This window comes from Dermacentor variabilis, chromosome 9 (genome assembly GCF_050947875.1).
Source record: "Dermacentor variabilis isolate Ectoservices chromosome 9, ASM5094787v1, whole genome shotgun sequence".
Taxonomy (NCBI): domain Eukaryota; kingdom Metazoa; phylum Arthropoda; class Arachnida; order Ixodida; family Ixodidae; genus Dermacentor; species Dermacentor variabilis.
Genome location: NC_134576.1, coordinates 37,944,233 through 37,968,871, shown reverse-complemented (window position 1 = coordinate 37,968,871; position 24,639 = coordinate 37,944,233). Strand labels below are relative to the sequence as shown.

The 24,639-nt window shown below is 45.6% G+C and overlaps 1 protein-coding gene across 1 annotated transcript in view; it reads left to right on the top strand.

Moving 5' to 3' along the window:
- LOC142592614 (uncharacterized) overlaps positions 1-24,639 on the top strand; it is a 189,827-nt gene that overhangs the window by 139,070 nt on the left and 26,118 nt on the right. Inside the window, exons 23-28 of the mRNA XM_075704154.1 lie at positions 2,589-2,774; positions 3,845-3,976; positions 5,656-5,853; positions 13,332-13,445; positions 16,974-17,081; positions 20,736-20,833. Of these exons, the coding sequence (XP_075560269.1) occupies positions 2,589-2,774; positions 3,845-3,976; positions 5,656-5,853; positions 13,332-13,445; positions 16,974-17,081; positions 20,736-20,833 (836 nt within the window). The remainder of the gene's footprint in view (positions 1-2,588; positions 2,775-3,844; positions 3,977-5,655; positions 5,854-13,331; positions 13,446-16,973; positions 17,082-20,735; positions 20,834-24,639) is intronic.

The window sequence follows — 24,639 nt, the reverse complement described above, 5'->3', positions numbered from 1 at the left end:
ATGTCTCAACTAAATTAACCAGCACAGTGTCACGCGCACACAGGTAAACATGAACACATCTTGCTCGATGAGCACGGAAACTGTCTGTGAGAATACTAGAGTTAGGAATCATGGCAGCAGCCACAAGCCAATTGACCTCCGTGCATCTATCGCTTCAACACGAACGAAACATCAAAAGCGCAGTGCAAACAAAGCTACATGCCGGCACTCTGCATACTCTGAAAACATCACAGATCACTTTGAAGATGATGCCCGCACACTCATGCACTTTGGTCATGTCACAGACCGCTTTCAAGACACACGAGCGCCGGCAGCGCGTCTCAGTGGCGTCCGTCAAAGGCATCTACTGCGGTGTCCATGATTCGCGTGGCCAACGTCATAGTAGACGCCACAGTTGTGTCCACTCTGCACGAAGCGGCGGGCGAGAAGGACATTGAGGCACCGTAGCAGCCACTGGGGAAGAACACCCCTCCTCTCCCGCTTCACCCCTCTGCCTCGCGCGCCATAGGAGAGGGCATGCAACTGGACGGCGGTCCTCGCTCGTGCATGCGAGATTGAACCGCATTCGCTGGCTCACCCTCACACGCTTTCACTCATACGGAACCTCAAAGCGACTCAGAAATGTGCCTGGAGTGTCCATATAATTGCTATTGCAATAAAAGAGTAAGAGTAACAGGGCATTAGCACACACAAATTGCTGAATTTTGTAAGAAAAGCCAGTTAAATCAAGATGACAATGAAAAAAATAAGAGAAGAAGGGGTGTAACACAGTGTAGTTTACTTTGATTCGTGTGCATGTTAAAGAACCCTAGATGAGCAAAGATGAATTTCGGGCCCTCCACTGCAGAATCTCTCATGGCCCACTGTGCAGTTTCTATAAGTTCGCATACATCAATAAAGCACTGAATCAGCTGTAAAGACTGTCTAGCATTAATCCAATGCTGTGTTCTTTGTGTCATGGACAGGACAGAGGAGCTTTGAGGCAAGCATGTGAACCCTTAAGTGACATACGTGTGGAGATAAAATCATTTATGTGGGCTTTACAGCCCTTCGATCATAGTAGCTGCACTGAAATTACATACAAATTTCAATTAGATTCGCAAAAGGAAAGATTATAACCTTTCCTACATGAGAATCATCCAGGCGTTCGTCATAAGTCAGATCACATATGTGGCGGCATACCACAGATGGGGCGCCGCAAGAAAGAAGAAGCTAGACGGCCTGATTAGGAAGATATATCAAGTGATTGGACTCATGCTAAGCATGAACATGGCAAAACTCCTAGAGCTGGGACTGCACAACACGCTATAGGAGCTAATAGAAGCGCAATGTATCGTGCAATACGAATGCCTCTCCAAGACGACGGCGGGCAGACACATCCTAGATAAATTAGGGATCCGCTACCACACAACACGTAGACAAATGGGACATACCCAAGGAAATAAGCGCCAAACTCACGGTACCCCCCTTACCGAAGAATATGCATCCTGTGCAGGACGAAGGGGCGAAAACAGGGCGAAGAACTACGGAAGGAACAAGGAAGCGGTCTTTGTAGATGCTGCATGTTACAAACACTAACGCAGCTTTGTCGCAGCAGTACTTAAACACAACAAACAATGCTGCACAAGTTTGATTATAAACACGACACACAGATGGCAGTACGCAACTTCGCAAACGGCCGGATTTCAGCTGAGGCACTAAACATTCTCAGAAAAGGCAAACCAACAAGGGAAGACAGATGCGTCCAAATCCTATGGATACCAGCCAACACCACCGACTCAACGGGAGAGGACAACCTTAACGCGGCGGCACACAACGTAGCTCGAGGACTGACTTTCTGAGCTGCAATGAACGTAGAGCCCTCGACAGGGCCCTCCGAAGTATGGGAATGGGAAGACAGAATAACCAGGTTCAACGACACCACCAACCATTACAAGATGCAAAGATGCACTTATCCACCACCCCATCCACAACTCACTAGATCGCAAACTGTTCAGTGGCGACAATTACAAACCAAATCATACAAGAGCCCGATACTAATGCGCGCTATTTATCCAGACATATACACTACAGATAGATGCAAAGTGTGGCACCAGAGCCATGCTAGAACACGTGCTATGGGAACGCCAGGAACTGATACAGGACAATGCGAGTGCAGCCTCCATCGACAGTCTCCGCGTGCGATGGCAAGCCGCGCTGCTCAGCTCGAACCTGGAAGACCAACTCTGGGCAGTCCAGCGGGCCAAGGAAGCCGCTGAGAGGCAAGAACTCTTGGCCGTAACCTCGGCGGGTGCCCCAGCCCACTAACTCGCGGGACGTGAACCATTCTGATTCGAAATAGTTTTCTCACTCACTCACTCCTACACAAACCATGACAGCATCAGTTTTCCTTTCATGGCACTCTATCCACTTGGTAGATTTCTGCACAACTTATTTGCTATGTTCAGTTAGACTCTGCTTTTTGCTGAATAGTGCCAGCATGCATTCCCCGAGGCCTCCGTGCGCACTATGATACTGTGTGCAGCTTTTGGCAGGCATTCATGTTAAGCATGCGGGAGTGGTCACACTGTGCTCTTCACTGTGGCCAGGCCCTGCTCCATGGCCACCAGCGCCACCTGTCGCCCACCGAGGTTGACCTGTCGGCAGTCCGGGGCCCCCTGGTGGGCATGGCCTGTGGCTCCAACCACGCGCTCTTGCTCACCCGTGACGGGGAAATCTTTGCCTGGGGCCGCAACACTGAGGGGCAGCTCGGACTGGGAAATCGCAAGGACCAGGTGGGTGCTTTGCTGTCTTGTTCGGTGGCCGATGCAACATTGGACTTCTGCCAAATCTGGTTTAACTGGGTTCATTAAGCACTGGGGTGCAAGAATAGGCATGGCTACGTGGTGGTAGTAATGTCTGAGTCTTTATTCCAGATGTGTATTTGCGTGTACTGGGTGTCTGAAAAGTAATGGTGCAAGGAGAAGAGGAATGAAAATATGACAATAGTTGTGAATGACATTGCAGTTTCATAGGTGATTGGATAGCATAAGACCTGTCGTTCATCTGATAACATTTTTGGGTTGTGCTGTAAGCACAAGTGTACGAGACCAAACCTCACACACTGCAGGAGCTACAGACAGCCATTACCCAGCGCATTACCCAGGAACCCTTCTTCGAGTGTTTAACAACATGCAGCGTCGTGTGCAGACATGTCTTCAAGCCGGTAAAGGACGCCTTCAGCACCTCCTGTAGTGTTCGTTGCATTACCTTAAGACCACCATTTCCACTGTACAGATACTTTTCGGACACCTAGTATTTCAGACTTGTGTAAGATTTATGGCCACTTAGGGCAAAATGGAAACAGAAAGAGGGAGGGGACAAGGTGAGTGTTATTAGCACTCACCTTGTCCCTTGCTAGTGTCGGAGAGGGGGAAGGGAAATGGGAGAAGGGCAATCAAGGCATGGTAGTACTGATAGGCTTGATACTAGTATGAAGGCATGCCATGCAGGGTGCCCAGCAAAAATGCAGGTTGAACAACAAAATGCAACAGGCTAATCCTGTTGATAATGTGGGTGGAGTGTCACTCTGACCACTTACAAAGCACGAAAAGGAATAGCATCGGAAATGGCATTGGTGCGAAATCGCTGCCCTTGTCTCACTTTGTTGGCAATCAGTGGTGTTCCACCCAGATTTTTCAGCTGGACTGTGAATGGTGCATGACAAGAGTGGCATGGAATCTAGCAGAAGGAATCACTGCATTAAACCGGCCCTAACATAGTCATGTGTCACACGCAGTGTGATTTTTTTTTTTTTAACCTCTCTGTTTCAATTCACACTGATGGCTCGCCGCGTTGTGTGCAGAAAAGCCCGCAGCTGGTGTCGCACCTGTCCCAGCGCAGCAAGGTGGTGCAGGTGTCGTGCGGCCGAGACTTCAGCCTGGCCCTGGACACCCAGGGCAAGCTCTGGGCCTGGGGACAGAACGATGGAGGTCAAGTGCGTGGCAGTAGTACCTGTTTTTATCACTGCTGTAGTAATTCGAAATAAACTTTCATATGGATAGAAGTGGGTTGGAGCGCACTTGGCAGGCACTTCAGAGTCGTGATTGGCAGCTTATTGATGTCTTTGAGAAGTGTACAGTCCACTTGTTCTACCAATAGGATCCCACCTCATTATAACGAACTCGTTTTCAATACAAAAAATAGCTTCGGTGCATTCTATATTTGCTGCAGGCATATCTTTGTTACACACTGATATCGGTAAGACGTATTTTAGATTTAGTTCGTTATATCCTATAACTTGTTATATCCATGTTCGTTACATTGAAGTTCGACTTACTAACCTGGGGGGCTGGAATACAGAGGATAAAAACTAAATTGAGGAGTTTGGAAGCGAGCTCAAACAACACGCTGAAAGCTCTGTTGTTCTGCAAATTAATTTTAAACATTGGCATGTGCTATCACAATCTGCGCCTTTTGACAGATACTAATTTCTACTTGGAAACAACAAAGTCACATTGAATGCTAATATGGCTTCATTATAAGCGTATATTCATTGGACATGACAACCTGTTTTTGAGCTAGTTGGGTGATATGCAGTGAAAGTATTACAGTGCAAGTAAAGGTCACACAAAGAAGAGGAGACCTGTCACCATGAGTGCTGCGGTTACAACAGATTTACTTTCATTTGCTTAGAAGACCAGAAAAAAACATATAATAAATTGGATGTGCGCACAGGTTCGTCACAACAGAGGAAAAGAATCAAAAGACTGCATCTTGCTCTCAAATAGACACACAGAAGTATCACAGGAGTTACATGTACCATTCACACTCTGATTCACAACCCTTACAGTTTCCGCATTGTACAATCGTCAGTTTATTTATTATCTTTTATTTGGCATTCTTTGGCCGTACCTGGCCCTTGTGCCAGTAAAATCTGTTAATCATCATCATCATCATCAAGTATTGCTGACACAATCCATGCCTCTTTTCCTGATATGAAGGGCCTCCAAAAGTATGCATGCAGTAGCTTCTTTGCTTCTGCCCAGAATTCTAATCTTATGAAACTGACGTTCACACCTGCAAGTGCGCTATAAGAATTTCCAGTGAAAAAAAACATTAGGAAAGAAGCAAGGGGACACAAAGACACTATGTCCACTTGCTTCTTTCCTAGTGTTTCTTTCACTGGAAATTCTTATAGTGCGCTTAATGCAGAACCAGTTAGCTCAAGTTTCAGCTTTAAACACCTGCAAGCCATGCAATGTACAGGCAGATGTGTGTTGGCCTTTGTTCTTCAGGCCAGCCTTGTATGGAGCAAACCTTGAAAGCCGTTTACATTGCAGATTCAATTGTGTTGTTTTGAAACTGTGTTCATTTTCACCTATGCTAGTATTACTTAAGACACTGCCTGTCTCATAAAGATGGCAAAAGTGCTTGCATTTGGGCTGGTTGGTTTGTGACTTGAGCAGAAAACAGCGCAAGAGAGCAAGACGAAGGAAGGGGCAGACGATGGTGCTGACAGCAACAGCACTGTTGTCTGTTGCTTTCTTGCATCCTGTTCTTTTGCGCTCTTTTCTGCTTAAAGAGAGCAAAGCAACCATCTGTGTCAAGATTTGGGACGCATCCTGTAGGTCACACAGGAGGGCGTCATTGTTGTGATTTGTTGGTGCTTCCCAGCTGGCGTGCAAGGTACCGACTGAGGAGAGCTCGGTGCGCCACCTGCGGGTGCTGTCGAGCCGCCTGATCACCATCCGCACCAGCCGCTGCCTCATCACCATTCCCCAGGGGCAACGCACGGGCGAGGTGCGCCCCATTGAGGTCACCGCCCTGCCTCCAGAGATGACCCGGCCTCCCCCAGAAGACCTCGAGCAGTCGGTGAGCTTGCATGGTCACGCGTAGCCTGTCGAGAGTCGGACTTGGTCTTGTGAGCTTGGAAAAAGAAAGAAGCAGTATGACAGGTGTTAGCAGAGAATGAGAAGAATAAGGGTAACTGAGGGGTTTCTTTTATTTATTTAGTTTTTTTGTCAGTGACAACCATACCTTGGAAACAGGCATTGAAGCCCGGGAAAACATCGACAAAATTAACTGTTCTATTTAAAAAGACACTAATGGAAAATATTAGGCTGAGTTATGTCGATAGATTGTTCACCTAGAAATTTATCATCTTTTTTTGTGTAGCGATGCATGAGTTTGTAGTATAGAAAATTGCCACCAGAGGCCCATTGCTGCTCTTCATTTTGACCCTTCCATGACACAACAGACTACTTGCGAAATTGCTAAATTGCTAAATGCTAAATTTCTAGCTATAGGCAAAAAGACTTAGTTATTTTCATTTAGTTGCTTAGTGTTTTCTTTCCTCCCTTTCTTTCTTTTTCTTTTATTTACATATTTATTCGTTTCAGCAATTTCTTTTCCCCGAGCACCATTTTCTGCTGCTCCTTTTATTATCTCTTTCTGAGAGACGCTAGCCCACTGACCTGTCGCGAAGCAGACAATGGAGGGGTGCTGTGCACACAGCCGTTGACATCGACCTCGTGCACAGCGCCCCTTTATTCTCAATTCTACACCCTCGCCGCTAACACACCTTTGGTCGTTGCCTCACCCACTTGCCTTGCCCTCTCTCCCCTTTAGAAGAACCTTACCTATATTTACTGTGTCGTGGAAAGCATACGTCGCCTTGAAAAAGACAAATCCACTTGTTGAAACGTTGGCTCCCGCTTTTTACCTTGTTCTCGGTTTGCTCAACAGACAGGTTGACATTATCCACACGCGGCATTTCCCTGTGCTGGTCCTGATGCTGCAAGAGGATAGAACAGTCTGAAATGGGTGGTGCCACTCGTGTGATTAATATTTGCCTTTTTCCAGCTTACGAAAGCTCTGTTCTCACTACGAATGAGGAATTCTTTATTACAAAAGCCTTATCTTTCAATCTAGTTCGACCTAACATTTAATTTAGTGTCCCTTTTATTAAAATGTAGAAATAGCAAGGAAAGGGGAAGTAAAAGTGGAAGAATAAACAGCTTGCTGCTGATGGGAGCTGAACCCACAACCCTCGCAAGATGCATGCAGTGCTTCATCAATTGAGCAACAGTGATGGCGGTCCCATGTCTGCTTTCTTGTGCGTGTGCACAGTAGAACCTCGTTGATACGATCCCGTTACATACAATTTCCTGGCACCAAGGCTCGTAATCAAGAACACAAAAAATTACTCAATACAGTTACCCTACTTTTTGTCACAAAATATGTTCCCAGAAAAGAGGATTTTTTGGCACCGACGTTCAGTTCATCATGAAGCTGCAATTATATATCTTTTTCAGTCGCTAGATCCCGTGCGAACAAGGAAGGGTGTGAGACAAGCGATTGAGAGCAGTAGGTACTGGCCACGGCAGATTCCCCCCGGTACTCGCGCACCCGTGTAATGTGAAAATGCCGGCATGCTCTTGGTTTTCTCTTCCGGTACCAACAAGTTTCCTCACAAAATTGTCACATGTTGCATCCACACCTATCACCGCCAACCCTATTTCAATAAGCATCTTCACTTATCTGTTTCGTAGTGCGGGTGGTGCAGTGCCGTTACAAACTGTGGGGATGCGCGACTCTCGCGCGTCCCCTGATGTTTTTCCCGCATAGCGCGTCTCCTGTAATCCCACTTCGCCGCGTGGCCTGCGTGACGTCAGCGGCGGTCAATGTGGTTGAAGCGCGGTGCGAGAGATGGCGCGAGCGTCGCGCCGCTGCGGGGTTACTCGGGCGCCGAGAGACAAGGCGCGCTGTCTCTCTTGGGGGGTTCGAGGCAGCAAGCAGCATGGACGCGCCGTGCCGCGCGTGGAGCGACCCTCTTCCCCGGCGGGTTGGCTGAGAGCGTGGACGTTCCGCGTGCGCGGCGACCGATGCTTCTGCGAGACCGCCTCGCGTGGCCGCCTTCGAACGCGCCACGATTCGCGTGACCATACACGCGAAGGACCAGGCGTTGGGATCCAGCATGGGGCGAACATATTCGCTCGCTTCCGGTCGCGGTGAGTCAGACTTCTAGATTTGTCGCGCGCCCATCGGCATGTTTTGTGGATAGCAGCTCGGCTAGCGGGCACTGATCTATGAAAGGTGCAATAAATGCCCTTGTGATTGTTTGCACTACTGTGTTGTCGTTCCTTTGTTCCAAGAGTACGGGAATGAGAGACCCCACAAAACGTACTGGACGCTTTTAATAGGTGATAACCCAAACACAGCACCGTTCCCTGCTGCAAACAGCACAAAGTGAGTGTCATGTTTCCCTCTGGCAGCATCGTATTCTGGCGTTGTCCACCAGCTCGATTTTGTTTCGGTTTCCCATCACTGTCTCAGAACACTATGCAATAGGAAATAACAAAGCACATTGTTGTTGTTGTTGTTTTACTGAGTGGCTGTGGGGCATACCCACAGTCTCGGACTGCTTGGGCTCTGACAGCTCGACGTGCGTGTCTGGCCGCAACGATTCTCGTTGAGTGGTCACGTCAAAACTTCCCACCAAGAAGCCCCACCTGAAGAAGCTATGATGCAGGCCAAATTCAAGGATCGTTAACGCGAGCTTGCCGAAGACGCAAGAATGGCAACGTGGGTCTTGGGCCACTCTGGCCCCACCAGCTCGGCACATGCGTCTCATACTACAATGACTACCGTATTTACTCGCATAATGATCGCACTTTGTTGTAAAAAAAATTGATGCAAATTCAGGGGTTCCATCATTACGCGGGTTAAATTTCCCGTGAAAAGAAAAAAAATTTTTTTTTCGGCCCGCATTTGCTGCAGGATGACAACAGGTCAACAAACAGGCAGCTGCCACCATAACAGTACGGGGCACCAAAACAAAAGTGGCGGCCGGTGGGGCAAGCTGAACGCACTGAACGAGATTCTTTTTCTTCTCGTGAGTACATTACGCGCAGTGAAACAGTTTCTTACGTATCAGTAATGAATAATATCGTTCATATCGACAAGTCTGTGGCAATGTAGCCATGTCCACTTTGAGGGGACAGAAACAGAGATGGGTGCACTTAGCTGTCAGTGACACCTGTGTTAGAAACACATGGCGGGCATGCTGCGGAAACTGCGGCATTTGTCTTCACTACTACCCTAATACGGCACGTTTCCTCTAAGGGTGGGTGAATATCTTAGCTGCGTTACAAGCATTGGCGTATGAATAGGGTACACTTCTAACGAATCGGTGTAAACGTGGCTACTATCATTGCCACTAGCAATTTTTTGTGTGCCCACAGACGAGAAGAATGTAAAGGTGCCTTTTTTGTTGTTGTTGTTGTTGACCACAACCATTATAAAGCCTACAAATAATAAAGCCAAGGCAAGTTTGGTTGTAGCTTTTTTTTTCATGGAAGTGCAAAAAGTGATGAATAGAATGCGCATCTCCTTAAGAATGCTTGTTGCTTGCAGACTGCTTGGTGTCTTCGAGAGTCGTTCGCATAGCATTTGAGAGCATTCGACAGATGGTAAGTGGGATCATCATTAGCCAGACTTGGCACACGACATATCGCTGCGGCAAGTTCGGGGTGCGATCATTACACGGGAAAGAAAAAAATCAAATTTTGACGACAAAATTCAGTGGTACAATCATTATGCAAGTAAATACAGTAGTGCAACACTTTGCATTACATAGATATCAACTACAGTTATGTGGGCCAATTTTTTAAATGACTGCAGATTGTATGTTTTCTCGGGTAGAACATTTTTTTGCATTTTTTTTTTTCAAAACTTATGAATGAGGTTCTACTGTACTAGGTCTAGCCCTGGGAGTGTTAGCCAACACTGATCATAGATACTTGGTGCACCCTTTCAACAGAAGGCATCATGTAGTACGTGAACTTGGGAGCAAGCAAGCTGACCAATAAACTCTCATATGCTGTTTCAAGGCATCATACCTCCAAGTAAACAAAGTCACAGCTGAACCTCACGACAATAAATCTCGGTTTAACAGCATTTGCAGTTTAGCAAATAATTTTCAATTTGCCACTCTCAACTGTCACTGGATTTTGACAGTGTCTAGAGTGAGCACGCTCTTTGATAACTTTGTAAACTTAGACCTCCTCATCTTTTATTTTTATCAGCAGGGGCGAGCATATCTCAGAGTTCAAGTGTTTATTACAGATGGCCTTTAATCTCTCTTATTTGTTTCAAGGTGAGCCTTTATACGGTTTAATCAGAAGTTTTAAGAAGTCGAGACTCCTTGAAACAAAGATTTTAGTCTTAGCTGTTGGACAGAGAAGAAGGGACACTGAAAAACACTGCAGGCTTGTTACTGTGCAAGTTTATTGAACACAATATATACAGTGGAACCCTGGTTATATGCCCCCCGGATTTGCAATGACCCGGCTTTTACGACGGATTAGCGCAGTCCCGGCGAAGTCTCCATAGAAGCAATTCATTAAAAACCCCGGTTATATGATGCAATTTTACGCCTGACCCGCATTATACGACGACCCTCATGAAGCGCGGAACGGCATGGCGGACCAAAGAAAAGTGCCGCGGGTTTGTTTCCTTGCTCCGTCTCACCGCTCGACCAGTTCGCTCCAGTGCAGCTTTCTTCCCTGCCTCGTCTCATAGTTCGTTTCTCTCTCCCCCACCAGCAGCCACCCGCAACGCTTGCTGTGCTGAAATAGTGTATTTTTCTCTCCACAATCACTTTCTCCCTCTCTTCTCGGCGGCGTCGCCTTTCATTGCGTTGGGGAAGCATTTCTCTCCTTCCAATTTCCCAGCAGCAGATCGTCAACAAGGTAGCAAGGAGAGGCCTACGTTTATCGCATGTGTTCTTCATTGTAATCCTAGCGACCAACGTTCAGCGGAGGTTTTGAGTTGTGTGGAGCAACGCGACGCACAATGTCCTGAAAGAGGACAGTTCTGTCGCTCAGCGATAAGCTGACTGTTATCGAGGAAGCGGGAAAGCAGCATGCAGCCACGAAAGCCAGCAGTGCCTGGGACCTTCAGATACCCGAATCTTCGCTTAAGACTATCCTGTCAGACAAAGCAGTGATATTGCAGAATGCCAACAAGTTTGGGCTCAAGCGGAAAGCTACAAAAGAAGGACAGCATAAGAAGTTAGAAAAAGTTATTGTCAAGCGGCTGCATCAAGCATGGAGCTCTGCAATCAACGTTGATGGTGCTATTCTAAAAGAAAAGGCGGACCTTGTGGCATTGTGCCTGGCCATCGACCACTTTCAGGCATTGAACGGGTGGCTGGATTGCTTTAAAGAACGAAACAGGATAGTGTACAGCTGCTGCTGCAGAGAAAGCACTTCCGTGGGCGTTTAAACAATGAACAAGTGGATGGAGTCGCTGCCGGAGATGATTGCTACATACAAGCCCTGCAACGTTTTCAACGCCGATGAGAGCTGTATTTTTTACCATATGTAGCTTGAGCAAACGCTTGCGTTTAAGGGTGACAGCTGTCATGGTGGCAAGCATAGTAAAGAGCGTGTGACGGCACTATTCTGTGCTAACGAGGACGGTTCCGAGAGGCTGCCCGTGCTCGTTGTTGGAAAGTTTGCAAAGCCACGATGCTTTAAGAACTTGAAGACGCTGCCGTGCAGCTACAACTTAACAAAAAGGCGTGGATGATGTCTTCGCTCTTCAGCAATTTTTTGCTCCAGCTGGATAACAAAATGGGTGCTAAGGCAAGGAAAATACTGCTTTTCGTGGACAATGCACCGTGCCACCCACCTGACACATCCAGCCTGAGGAACATAAAGGTTGTTTTTTTCCTGCCGAACTACACAAGCCGGTTGCAGCCGCTGGATGCCAGCATCATTAAGTGTGTCAAGCAAGGGAAGTGGTTAGTGCAGCATCGACTGGCGGTTATGGAGCGCAACAAGTCAGAAAAAAGAAGATCACTGTGCTCGACGCTATGTATTTTATTGCCAGTTCGTGGAACGCATAGTCGCGAAGCACAATCGCCAACTCATTCAAGCACTGTGGCTTTAAGCGAGAGACTGCCTCCTCTGCTGGGGACGCAACAACCTCGATGACCCTCGAGGCTGATGCAGGCTTCACCGACGACGATTTCAAGGGTTTAAACCTCACCATGACTTTCGCTGAGTACGTGGAGGTCGACGACGACGTTGCGATCTGCGGTGAGGTGTCGCTGGATGACACCATCGAAGAGGCTTTGCCTAGTGCCAACACCACTACGACATCGGACGAGGACAACGACGATGCCACAGATGCCATGCCTGTGCCTACCACGTTCACTGAGGTGCTACGGCACATAGACAGCATCAGGAACTTCATCTGTTCATGCGACACTGCAGAGGACCTCCTTTTGGACATTGCCCAAGTCGAGCGAAAGCTTTTGGTTCGCGGATCACAGAAGGTCCAAAAGAAACTTACTGACTTTTTTTAAAGTTCGCGCCGGCTGGCGGGGATTGCGGCAGTGGGCAGTGGAGTGCCGTGTAGGTTCGTTTGAATAAAGCATGATTGGTGCCTGTACTGCAGCATTAATTCTTATCGCATTTACTTTTTTAGTAATTTGGGTTTCCAAGCCCTACAGAATATGTTAGTAGTTTACATTGAAGTTTCTCATAAATCCGTCGCGCGAAATAACTAGTATTTTTATAGGCATAATTTATGTTCGGATTTTACTATGCTTTTTCGCGGTCCCGAGAAAGTCGTATAATCGGGGTTCCATTTTTTTGTAAACAGTTATGCTGGTCATGGGGTCACATACCTTTCTGTGATGTTGTACACATGTGTGAGGGAAAAACACAATGGGTAAAACACACACACACAAAAAAAAGACCATTAAGGCACTTCTGTGTTATTCAGATATGACTGCTTTTTTTTCTCTCCAAAAGTGAAAACAATAGAAGGCTGATGAAAGTGCTTTCATTCTTCAGTATGTGGGATACCTTGACTATTTCTTTAACCATTTGATTATTGTCGCAATGAATAGTGGTTGTAGGCATACGGTCACACCACACGTGTTGCAGTGGTGTTTCGATATGCTGTCGTATCTGAATTTCTTTTTGTTTGCTGTGCAACTCTGGGTCATTTACTGTAGGCTGTGCGTCATGTGACTGTACCTCTTTATAATGCATTATTTCCAATAAACCTGAACAAGTGTGAGTCAACGATTGCTTCATTCCATCTTTTCTGTCCATTCTCATTCTGCCCTATATTCAAGCAACAATAAACTGATGATAACTAGCCCAAATTTCTATATTGCATAACTTTAGTTGCTTTTTTTTTTCTTTTGCACTGATTTTCCAAACCTATGCATGTTAAAGATGCATTTCAGTCATAGGTAGGTTCCAGCACGGAAAAGTGACGTTTAGCCCTTTCCACATGTTTTTTGTTTTCTTTCAACATTCATTGTGCAGTTGCGACAAAAGGCCTTCCAGAATGCATACCTAAGCCGTTCTACGCCTACCTTTGACCTGGGGTCTCTTGATGATCCACCCTATGGACCTGTAGCCCTGCACACTGCCCTGGAGGTTGGTCTTTGCATTGCAATTTCGGTGGCCTTTTAGATGTAGGCTTCCTAAATGCTATGCAAATGCTGCAGTAGAGTTAACATGGGTTTCTTCAGCGGTGCTTGAACCACCACTGTATTAATGTGGAGTATGGTCAGCCACAAGAGTTTACAGGACATAGGATTTGCGAAGAGGCTGAATTCCTGTGATGCTGAAACGCATAGGCTCGAACTCAAAGGTTCAATCTGGTGTAGTTTTTTGCGACTTACACAGTGATCCGTTAAGTTAGAAGGGCCGTGCCTTAAGAGGAAGCTTTAGCTCGGGTCCGACTCCGACGCGGCCTATTCAAATACATGTAAAACGCAAAAACATTTTTCTGAGATAACCCCTGGACCGATTTTAATGAAATTTGTTGCATTTTAGAGATAAAGTTAAATTCTAGTGACTGTTGGAAGCGGAGTTTCGATTTAGGGCTTGAATTTTGTTACAAATATTTTCAAATATTCGAACGTTTGAAAAAAAATAGAAGCACAAAGTTCACAAATTCATAGCTCTGCATCAAGAACAGATATAGCGGTTCTGTAAATGGCATCCATTAGATCATTCAAAGCGGACAAATGAGATATGTCATTTTGCATTTTATGTGAACTTGTTACATTAGTTACAAGGGTTGTGCAAAAGCTGCCTTTCCATATTACAAAATTTTTTTTGTGTTCACGTCTAACATATCAATTTTGTCCGCTTTAGATGTAATATTAAATGCAATTCACAGAATTGTATTATCCTCTTTTGTTGTTGAGTTACAGAGTTGTAAACTTGATAGTTTTGTTTTTTGAAGATTTTCGAATTTTGTCAATTTTTAATAAAGAATTGAGGACTTAAATAAAAAATTCGAAACCAACAGTCACTAGATTGTATGTTTTTCTTTTAAATGCTACAAAACTCGTCAAATTTTTCGGAGTGGTTGCCGAGAAAAACTAATTCTCCTTTTAAATGTATTTAGATAGGAGGACCCGATCTAAAGGCTTCCTCTTAACAAAGCAGGAAATCGCATTTTGTAGGAACCTGTGGCCCATAAACATTTGTGGCCAGCTGTGCATATGTTTGAGTTTCATCCTTATGGCTACAGAATAACGTGTGGATTGTTATATCTTCTCGAAATAAATTTTTTATTGCAAGGTTGTTGAATGAATACATTCAAATTACACGCATTGAAAGCAGACATTGAAATCTAGCAAGCAGATGAAGCCATACTGGGGTAAATTAACATTTTGACATTAAGAAAGTAATGTTGTTTAATGAAACATTCAGCAATTTTAACAGCTGATCAAGCAAAGTTACTTTCCAAGTTGCCTTGAGTTTAAAATAGTTTAATCAGAGCGACCACTTAAATCTGGGCTTATAAATAGCTGTATTTATAAGCCAACGTTGCGCAGGTAAAATCTCTCTAAAAAAAATCCATACGTGCTTTGGGGTATGGCTGAAATTACGACAAAAACACCATAAAGCTGCTAGCAGTCATCATTTACTTACTACAATGCTAAATTGTGCTCAGGAACAATCATAATTTAGGTCAACATTCCCGTTGGTAGGTAAAGTAAAAGTACGCATGAATAAGAAGAAAACGAAAAGGAACACTTAATCTGTGTTCAAATAATGATTCCCACAGTTGTGCAAGTTCAAATGTCGCTCTCTCCCACCTGCAGCGAAGCTTCCATGTTAAAGAATGTGCCTTTTGGCAGTGTTTTTATTTCAGCCCTAGAAAGAGGAATAATTATGGATTATAAGGCTTGAATGCAACTATGGTGTTCCCCATCGTGTTAGTGAGTTGTGTAGTACCAGCCAAGGTTTCCGTGGAGTTTGATAGTTCAAGCTAGACTCATGAAGCGTCATATCACTATGTTTTCACAACAAAACTGCACGAGCGGCAGTGGTCCCAAACAAGCATGGCAAATGGATGGAACAATATTGAAACTTGTTGGTGGAATTTTCAAGCAACCCAATGAAAACTAGAAGCCTAATGACCCACTTATAATAAGTGGAACTGGTTAATATGTTCTGAATGTATCAGAATGGGCACTGACCTCTTCGAATGAATCAAATGTCATGCGCCAAATATAGTTAAAACAAAAACATGCACTAACTGAAAGGTGTGCCTGCACATGTGCCTACGTTTTTGTGTTATGCGAGCACATTTTCTCACTATGTTCACTGCGCACATTATGGGAGACCTGAGCAAACGAGCCTTGATGCGCAGGCTTGCCTTCTGAAATTTTCTTGGTCAGTCTTGGCCTCTGTCATTTTTTGTGCATCACTCCTGCATGGCGGTTCTGCTATGAAAAGCCTGAAATTCATGGTGCACTCCTGCGGTTTGGCCTGAACCATGCCTCGCTCATTTTTGTCATACAGCTGCGCAAGACACAACCCACAAAAGAAAAATAGAGACAACATGAGTGATCACTTGCAACAATTTTATTGTTGCAAGTCTATTGTTGCAACAAGTTTATCGGAGGACACGTCAACTATACATCAAGGCAACAAAGAAACGTTTGGGGAGATCTGGTCAAAATTTACCAGCTACACATTATAGATGACTACCAGCTACCGGCATTTGAACTTCTTTCGCTTCTAGCTGTGTCACTGTGCCACAATGTCACCTGTTGCAGTGTGGCAGCGGGTGAGAGCTGTACTGCACTTGCTTGACTTCATGCGAGTCTTGCTCAAGACACGTGTGTCTGTCATCACATTATGGGAGTTTCAATCTGTGATTGCAATTTGTCCCTCCTCTGGGTCACACAAGGTTAGTGGAACAGCAGTCACTTGTTGGCATTTTTACAGCAGCTCTGACTAGGTTGCTTTGATGTGGTTGTATGGAGTGCCCTCTCCATACCATAGTGTCCTCCAAAAATTATCGGAACGAATCCTGGTGCTATAGTGTCTACGGCAGTTGCGAGCATAGAGCTTGCGAATGATGGTTAGTGTAGGGTTTTACCTAAGCTCCGTATTCAAGTGGCCTTGTGAAAGTGTGAAGCGATCATTTTCAACAAAATATTCTGTTATAAATGCAGCAATTTGCATTGTTTATGTATGTGCGCAGTGTTACTGTTTTCCGTGTTGAAAAATATAGGATAATCTTTGAAGTGTAAGCCAATAATGGCAGATATATGGTAGTAAACAGAGCCACAAGCACAATGATTGGACACGTTCATGTGCTAACCATCATTCCCATGGCGACTGAAAGATGACAGTGCCAGAGTTCCGTCTATCAATTTTAGTAGGAAGCTCTATTCCCCACACAACTTTCCTGGCACTGCGCATGTAATCATCCCAGTTAACCACATGCAGCTACTCCTGAGATGCTGTTGGGATGTGTGTGCATTCCCACAGTATCAAATGAACATAAGGTACTACTCCTTTGCTATCGGGGCAAACCGACTCATTTGACAGTGGCAGTGCCTCTTTAATATGCTGGTAAGCGTCCACATTGCCTTGCTGTCTCGCAAATTTTGTTAACCATTCTCGGGGGTCTTCTCTCTGGGCTCTGTTAAGGCATTCCGAGGCAGCTACGATCCAACCTCGGTTGTCAACTACTGTCAACGCTTCTCGGACTTCCAGGCCGCTGCGAAGGTCTCGCTGCTCGAGGGACAGTTTGCCCAGGTGAGAGATAATCTGCGTGGAGTCCACTTTGGTGCATTGTGATGTGATGCTCTTTTTCACTCCAGCAGTAGCTAAAATCTCAAAACTGGCTTTGCAGTGTCCATTCATCTATCCTTTTCGTTACACTGATAACAATCGTCATCAGGAAGTCATTAGAAAGTCATTAGTGTTATTGTGCTGCCATCGGGTCACATCTTGTGCTTCGCCCTCACCATAGGGTGAACAAAAAATTCCGGTAGAATCTACCTCTGGCTTACTGTCAGTGTTAATGCAGTTAGCGATAAAGCAATTAGGCGGCACACTGTATTCCCACCGCCAAAATGCGTCATGTAAGAGGTGTGTATTGCAGCTGGACTACTCTCTTGTGCCTCCCTCTGGACACACCGCGCCATCTAGCAGTGCCACCGCAATGTCCGCGCATGGCCTCCGAGATGTGTGGTGGGCTGGTCTGTGTGGATGCTGAGAACTGTTCCCCACTGCCCGTGCGCACTCATTGTGCAGCACTAAGTTGCCAGGCTAGTGGAACCAGGATAGGGTGCTTGAGGAACCCATGTGACAGGGTTTCAAATTCGTCCAGCACTGGCGAAATTTTAAAGGCAGTGTGAAAGAAGTTAGGTACGGCTGTATCCTGTACCTCATTCTGCAAAGTATGTGAACTTCCTTGAGAATGCTAACTGCATTAAAAACATCGCCCGCCACCGCCACTGGGATTTGTACTAGAGATGTGAGCGGTTGAAAAAAAAAAAGAAAAAAGAAACTTGAAAATTTCGGTGAAAAACCAGGTTTTTCTATTTTTTTTTCAACCAGGATAAAATTGAAAAAAAAAAAGAAGTGAAGCAAAAAAGCCGGAACTTCCATGCAGAATTCTTCTGTTACGATGTGACTCCTTTCGACGTATCTAAAAGCTTGGTCAAAAGAACGAGTTTGGGAGTCTGCGAAGCACCTGGATCCATCCATGCGGTGGCAAGGACTTTGCTCCAACCAACCCTTGAGCCCTCTCACCTGTTACATACTGCAGATTCCCCCTTATTCTGGGCATGTGAAAGAAACTGGTCCGAGTTTTAAAATTTGCACACCAAGCTAAACAACAGATTCCCAGGGGATCGCAGTCAAAAACTTGTATATATGCACTCTTAGCTCAATGTCCATAAGGCTTCGTTTGCAGCACTGCAAAGCGTTGATGCGTCAAGCGGAAATGAATCGGACACAGATTGATACAAATGACGGTCTTGCTGCTTTGATGTGAAATTAATGTCTTGACATGAAATTGTGCCTAGATTTTGAACCCAGGAGCTCTGCTGGAACTTTTGTGATGCAATAATGTAACAATTTATATTCTTTTCAGTGTTAGAGAAATAAAAATGTCGGGTTTTTCATAGCTCTGTGTGCAATTGACCTTTCTTTTTAAATTTTTTATATTTTTCTGAAAGAAACTTGAAAGATACCAGTTTTTTCCATGCCCTTCAAAATTTCAAGAAATTTTACATTTCTAATTTAAACTCGTGTCCAAGCAGCAGTGTGCAGTTGGGAGCTGGATGCACTAACCACAGTGCTGTTGTGCAGCTTTAGTGTTTGGTAATTTGTGCAAGGTATTGCATGCTGCACAGGCTCTGAGAGTGATTGTGTCTGCTCACATATCTCAGAGATCACAACCGACGATACCGTAGTGGACGAGGATGACATTGTGTACACTGTGTGGTGTCGGGACGGACATCTAGCTGACCAGAGGGTCAGACCTAAGCATCCAGACACTGGCACAGACACGAGGAGTAATGCGGAGAAGGCAACTGTGGCCAGGAAAAACTATAGGGCTTCTATTGAGGTCCTTTTTATACTCTTCAGTACCAATCAGGGGGCAGCATGCTAAATTTAGGAGATAAATTTTTCAACAGGCACATTGAATTGCTTTGAGGAGGCGCCACCAGAGGCGCCACAGTTTTTACCGAGAAGTTGGCCATGGGTCCTGTGCAATAGCCTACTGCTGTTGCTTGTGGGGATCGAGGAGCCTTCGTGCGCCTCATCCCCCAGCTTGCGCATGGTGCTTTGCTCGATCTCCGGGAACTGCTGCCCATGTGACAACATGGCAAACACGGTTGGCGCAGTGGAACTAATTTCCCGCATAAACCGTAGTTCTCCCTCCTGCCATCAAGTCACCGTGCCAGTACATGTCAACCTGATTGGCCTCCTGAGTGGTGACCACCGAGTGCCCTGTCCATACTTCATCGCCGTGCCAGATGTTCACAGGCCTGCAATGAGTCAGTTACATGGGACCTCTGTTCCTGCGACTTTTCGTTCTCGCGCTTAGCCCTAGCTTAGCGGGTGTGCGCACTGGATTTGTCTTGCATTCAGTTTTTGCCTGTAAGTGCCATGACTGTAATACTGTGGTGTATCGGCAAACCCATTCTGATTTCCGAGCGTTCTCTGCGTCGTGTCAGAGAGTCGACAAACCCTGCCATAAGGCCTTTGTTCGTTGCGTACTGGAGGAGCATCGTGCCCTTTCTTGTAAAGTAAGCGTCATGCAAACCTACATCTGCACGCTGTAGATGAGTTTGGAGTCGGAGGAATTGCTGAAGTCTGCAGATTTCTGTGTGAGGGGGGCGTGGATTTGTACAGTAGAACCTCGTTAATGCGGTCCCATTTTATGTGATTTCCCAATGCAAACGTTTGTAATCAAGAACAGGAAAAATTACCCATTACAGTTACGTTGTTTTTTTTACCGGTTGATATATTCCCGGAAAACACGATCTTCCGGCACAAGCATTCAGTGCGTCGCCAAATTGCGATGGTATTATACGTTTTCTGGCCTCTAAATCCCATATGTAAACAAGAAAAGGCACAAGGCACACACAATCGAAAGCAGTAGCGCATACCATGGCAACTTCCCCACACTATTTGCTTGCCCGTCTTGTGTGAAAAGGCTGGCACACACAAATTCCTCTTCAGGTACCAGCAAACCTTGCAGTTTGTTGCACATCACCATTCAAAGCTTTCGTCACCAACCCTATTGTGATAACCATTGCCCGCATGGCGCGGGCGATGACGGTGCAAACTGCACCACGCGCACCACTGTTCGTGCCGACAGCACTTGTGGTTTTGGCGAGCTGTGCGTCAAGACTCGCCGTGACCTGCAATATTTTAGCTCCATTTTTATTTTTCATTGTCTCCCTTTCAAATGTAAGAACCAGAACAGAAGCGAAATTATCTCACTAGAGGGGGATCGCGCAGTGCGGCCAAACCGGATGTGCGCGCCTGTCAATGGTGATGACTGGACGGTGCGCACTATATCTTCACTTATGCTTGGACCACGCGCTCCGCTGTTCCAAGTTTCATTTGATGCTGATAGTACATGTTTGTGATCTTAAAATACAAATACTGGCATGTAACACTAAACTAGTTTTAATGGAATGCCATTTATACCTGCTCTATTGTGTTGAGCTAGCCTATTTCTCAAAGCAGGTGCTGCCAAGAAAGTAGCTTGTTTTCAAATGGCTGGTTTCTAGTAATGAAGGGAACTGTTCAGCCAGGTGTTGCGAGCCAAAATTATTGCTTCTTTGAAAAGATTTTTGAAACTTCTTTGAGTGTTCCTCATTCCATGAACAATATATGCCCTAAGTGCTAACTTGTGGTCTGTGGATGTGATTTTGCTGTTTGCAGGCCTTGCAGTACCAGTTCCAGGCTCTCATGTTTGATCCTAGGGTGACCCGTGAGTTCCTGACGACAAATGCAGTGGAGGCCGTCACCTACTACTTGGGGTGAGAGAGTGTCCTCACAAAAGCCTTCAGTTGTCAGATGCTACTAGTTTTTCTCAAAGATAGCATAGGGCTGTTTAGTTCTGTTAAATTGATTGCAAGTCTAGCATTTGTACTGTCCACTTCTTCACTGGTATTTGCATCATTATGTTAGTAATTTGTTTGTTCACTAGTTCCACAAACATAACTGGTGATATGGTCTGCATGATGGACCAAATCACCGATTTAGTCCATGGACTAGACATCGCATGAGTTGGTGGCACTGACTCAAGCTACGAGCAGCTAATACATTTGTCCCATGTGCGGGGGTGTTCAATGTTGCTCATTCTTGTGAGACTTGGTCTACAGATGTTAATTGGAAGTTTGCACCATGGTGTTTATGGGGACCCTAAAGGCCATTATTTAGTTAAGCTGATTGATAGGTTATTGCTCCAAGATATTGAAAGCGTCATTTCTACTGAGACTAGAATTTTTGTTAGTGAGGAAATGAAATAAGTGCTGGATGGTATCGTTGTAAAGGGGCATGGACTGTAAAGGGGCATGGCAGGAGCTCCTGTCCCATTTAAATAGGTAACTTGTAGTTAACTGTATGAAAAAAAAGAACCTTCGCATTGCAGTTAATGGATTGATTATGCTTGCGCACAGAGACTCATTGCCTTCGTGCGTTGTGGGATCTCACACATGCTCTTGGGAAAAAGAAATAACAACATAGCAGTGCAAACAATTTCAAGGGCATTTATTGCACCTTCTATACACTGGTCTAGCCAGCTAAATTACTAAGTATAGAACATGCTGATGAACGCGAACGAATGGAGAAAGTCCAGCTCACCGCGACAGGATATCGAGCGAGTATCTTTGCCCCATGCTGGACACAAATGCCTAATTGTTTGCGTGTATAGTCACGCGAATGGTGGTGCGTCTGAACGATCCAAGTTCATCCACCCTGATTCCCCACTCCGAAGCCTCGCAAGATGGTCCTGTGCAGCATGCCAACAGGTGTATGACAATTCCACGCACTCTGCCAATCCCAAGCCAAACAGACATAGGCTACCCAATTTTGTGCTCAAGTAACCCCGCTGTTAGGTGGTGTTAGCAGCACAGCACTCAATGCCATCTCTCCTGCTATTCTGCAACTACACCGACCGCTACTGGTGATTAGCTACGCGAAGAAGCCAGATTACAGTAGATATGAGAGCCTTGCAGGGAAAACAGCACCAGAGGAGGCTTGAGAGTCGAACGTCACCACAGTGTTTAGAAAGATATGTCTGCTTAAAAGCTTAGAAAGATAGATTGTAGTAAATAAAGCAACAAGAGCATCTGAAGCCACAAGTATGAAGATCAGACAAATCCATATGCTAACCATCATTGCCATGGCAGCTTAACAATAGCAGTGCTAGAATTCCCTTTCACTATTTTGCTGAAAGTCTACCCAGATGTAGTAGAAAGAAGTATAGCTAGATGGGCACTATGATGTGCTTAGCTTGTTGGGACTGCCTTGGGACATGTGCTGTAACAACTCAGCTTGACACTGGCTGTGCTCAAAAACATGTCATGACCTGTAGAACACGTCTGCTGAGATCGTGAGCAGCAAGATGAATGCATTGATTGTGTTCTTCCTGGCATACTGTAACCACATTGTAAGAGTGACCTACCTGTACACACTGTGAACCTGGTACCTGCATGTGGCTGTGGCTCAGCACAAGGTTGCAGGTTTGATGCCTAGCCACAGTGGCTGCAGTTAGATAAGGGCAGAATGCAGAAACATTCATGGGCTTATATTTAAGTACACAATAAAGAACCCTAGGCAGTACAGAATTATTCAGAAGCCTTGTACTAGGGCACCTCTCCTAGCCTCATTGTTGCTTCGAGACATCTAAATCTATAAACCAGTCAATTAGTTGATAAAAATTCCGGCAGAACTCGTTTCATGATAAATGTCGATGTTAATGTGATTCACATTGAAGCAATGTAGCTATACACTGTATTGCAACAGTCTGTCTGTCTGTCTGTCTGTCTGTCTGTCTGTCTGTCTGTCTGTCTGTCTGTCTGTCTGTCTGTCTGTCTGTCTGTCTGTCTGTCAGTCCGTCCGTCCGTCCGTCCGTCCGTCCGTCCGTCCGTCCGTCCGTCCATCCGTCTGTCTGTCTGTCTGGCCGTCCGTCCCTCCGTCCCAACGTTACTAGACTAGCTTCAGTTGTAAACCTCTCCGCCCGTGCGCTTACAGCCGCTGTCCCCACTTCTGTGACTGCCGCCAGCTGGCAGCGCCTTTTCATTGCGCTCCACTGCAGACGCCTCGCCGCAGCCTTGAGCTCGTGCGGATGGGCAGTTTGCACGTGTTTCACGCTCGCTGGCGTTCCCCTTTGTCCGAATTAGTGATACCATGAGATCGTGATTGTAGGATGATCTTCATCCCCACCGAAGCTTCTCACCACGCCAAAGAAGCGCTACAAAAAGAAAGATGAGGTCAGTCTTTGAACACACGAGCCACAAAAAAAAAAAAAAAAGCATCGTTCGCTCTTCCACTCCGGGAAGATGGTTAACCAGCGAAGGTGAAACGTGCGACCCCTGTGTTTATCAATTGTTTAAGCCCGAGGGTTCATCGGCTGCGATGGAGAGAATGACGTCACTGACGGTATGCCCGTAGTCCGCCGTTGTCGCTTGCATTCCTTGTCTCGAGTTTGCTCGGCGGCGTGTTTAGCAGCCTTTGCCCGCCATTTGCCGCTTGTGATTCTTCGAAATTAAATTTCTTCAAAATTAAATGTGTCCGTTACGTAAGACAATGAGTGGCTCATACTCCCTTAAGCAATAGCTCATACCCCCCTAAACGCGGCCTCCCCATTACGAGGGCAGAAGAGAAGTGAAATTCTACGCTGGAGTGATGAACGGCAACGCAGCCAGCTGCGGAAGACGATGACGACACTCGAGCCAATCCTGCTGATGATAGTTTTCTGTACACACGCGATTTCGCCTAGCCATATACGATTTCGCCTAGGCATATAAAGCTTCGCTTTAAAGAGAACAGTTATTTCAAACCAACGAAATAAGTGTTACCTCTAGCGGGTCCTGGTTAAGCTTCGCAGTCAAGACGTATCTGACGCCCTTGTCATGTAGCTAAGTGATAATGTCGAGGACTGACATTAGTGTCACTCGAAGAGATTCGGCCGTCATTTGGGAGGCAAACAGCTTTGTGTTATTCTTAACACTCTCCTTCTCTGTTGAGTTCAGCATTTCAAGGAAGTCGATGATCACCTGGATGACAAAGTAAAATAGCATGTAACACATCTGTTTAATAGTTTAATGTAGTAGACATGCTGAGCGCATAAAAACTTCCTTGTACCTTGATTTGGGGTGAATTCTTGCGTATGCCTTCGGCTGGGCACTTGGCATTTAAAGCATCAAAGAGGTCATTCATCCGCCTTGTGAAGCTCTCTGTTCCTTCTGTTCCTTCAAAGCCAGGCATCCGTTGCTCCCAGTAGAACTTCAGGCCCAAAGCGACGCTCCTGCTGAAGAGCTGAGAGTAGCATTCACTATCACTAAAATATTTCAGTTAACACCCACGATCAGAGTGGACATTCTACATGTCAAGCCATTTACTTTGCCGCTGACGTGCCAAGACAGCAACTGCAAAAAAACTATACAAAGCAGAAGGCACACTATGGTACTGCCCAGGTATTACCTGTGTTGCCAGGTGAACGTTCATCTTCTGGAGCTTCTTTGGATTAATGTGAGATGCCGTCAGCCTTGGAACAACCTTTAGCTGTTTTTTTTTCCTCAGTGTCATGAAGCTTTCTGTAGTGCTCGAAGCTCACCAT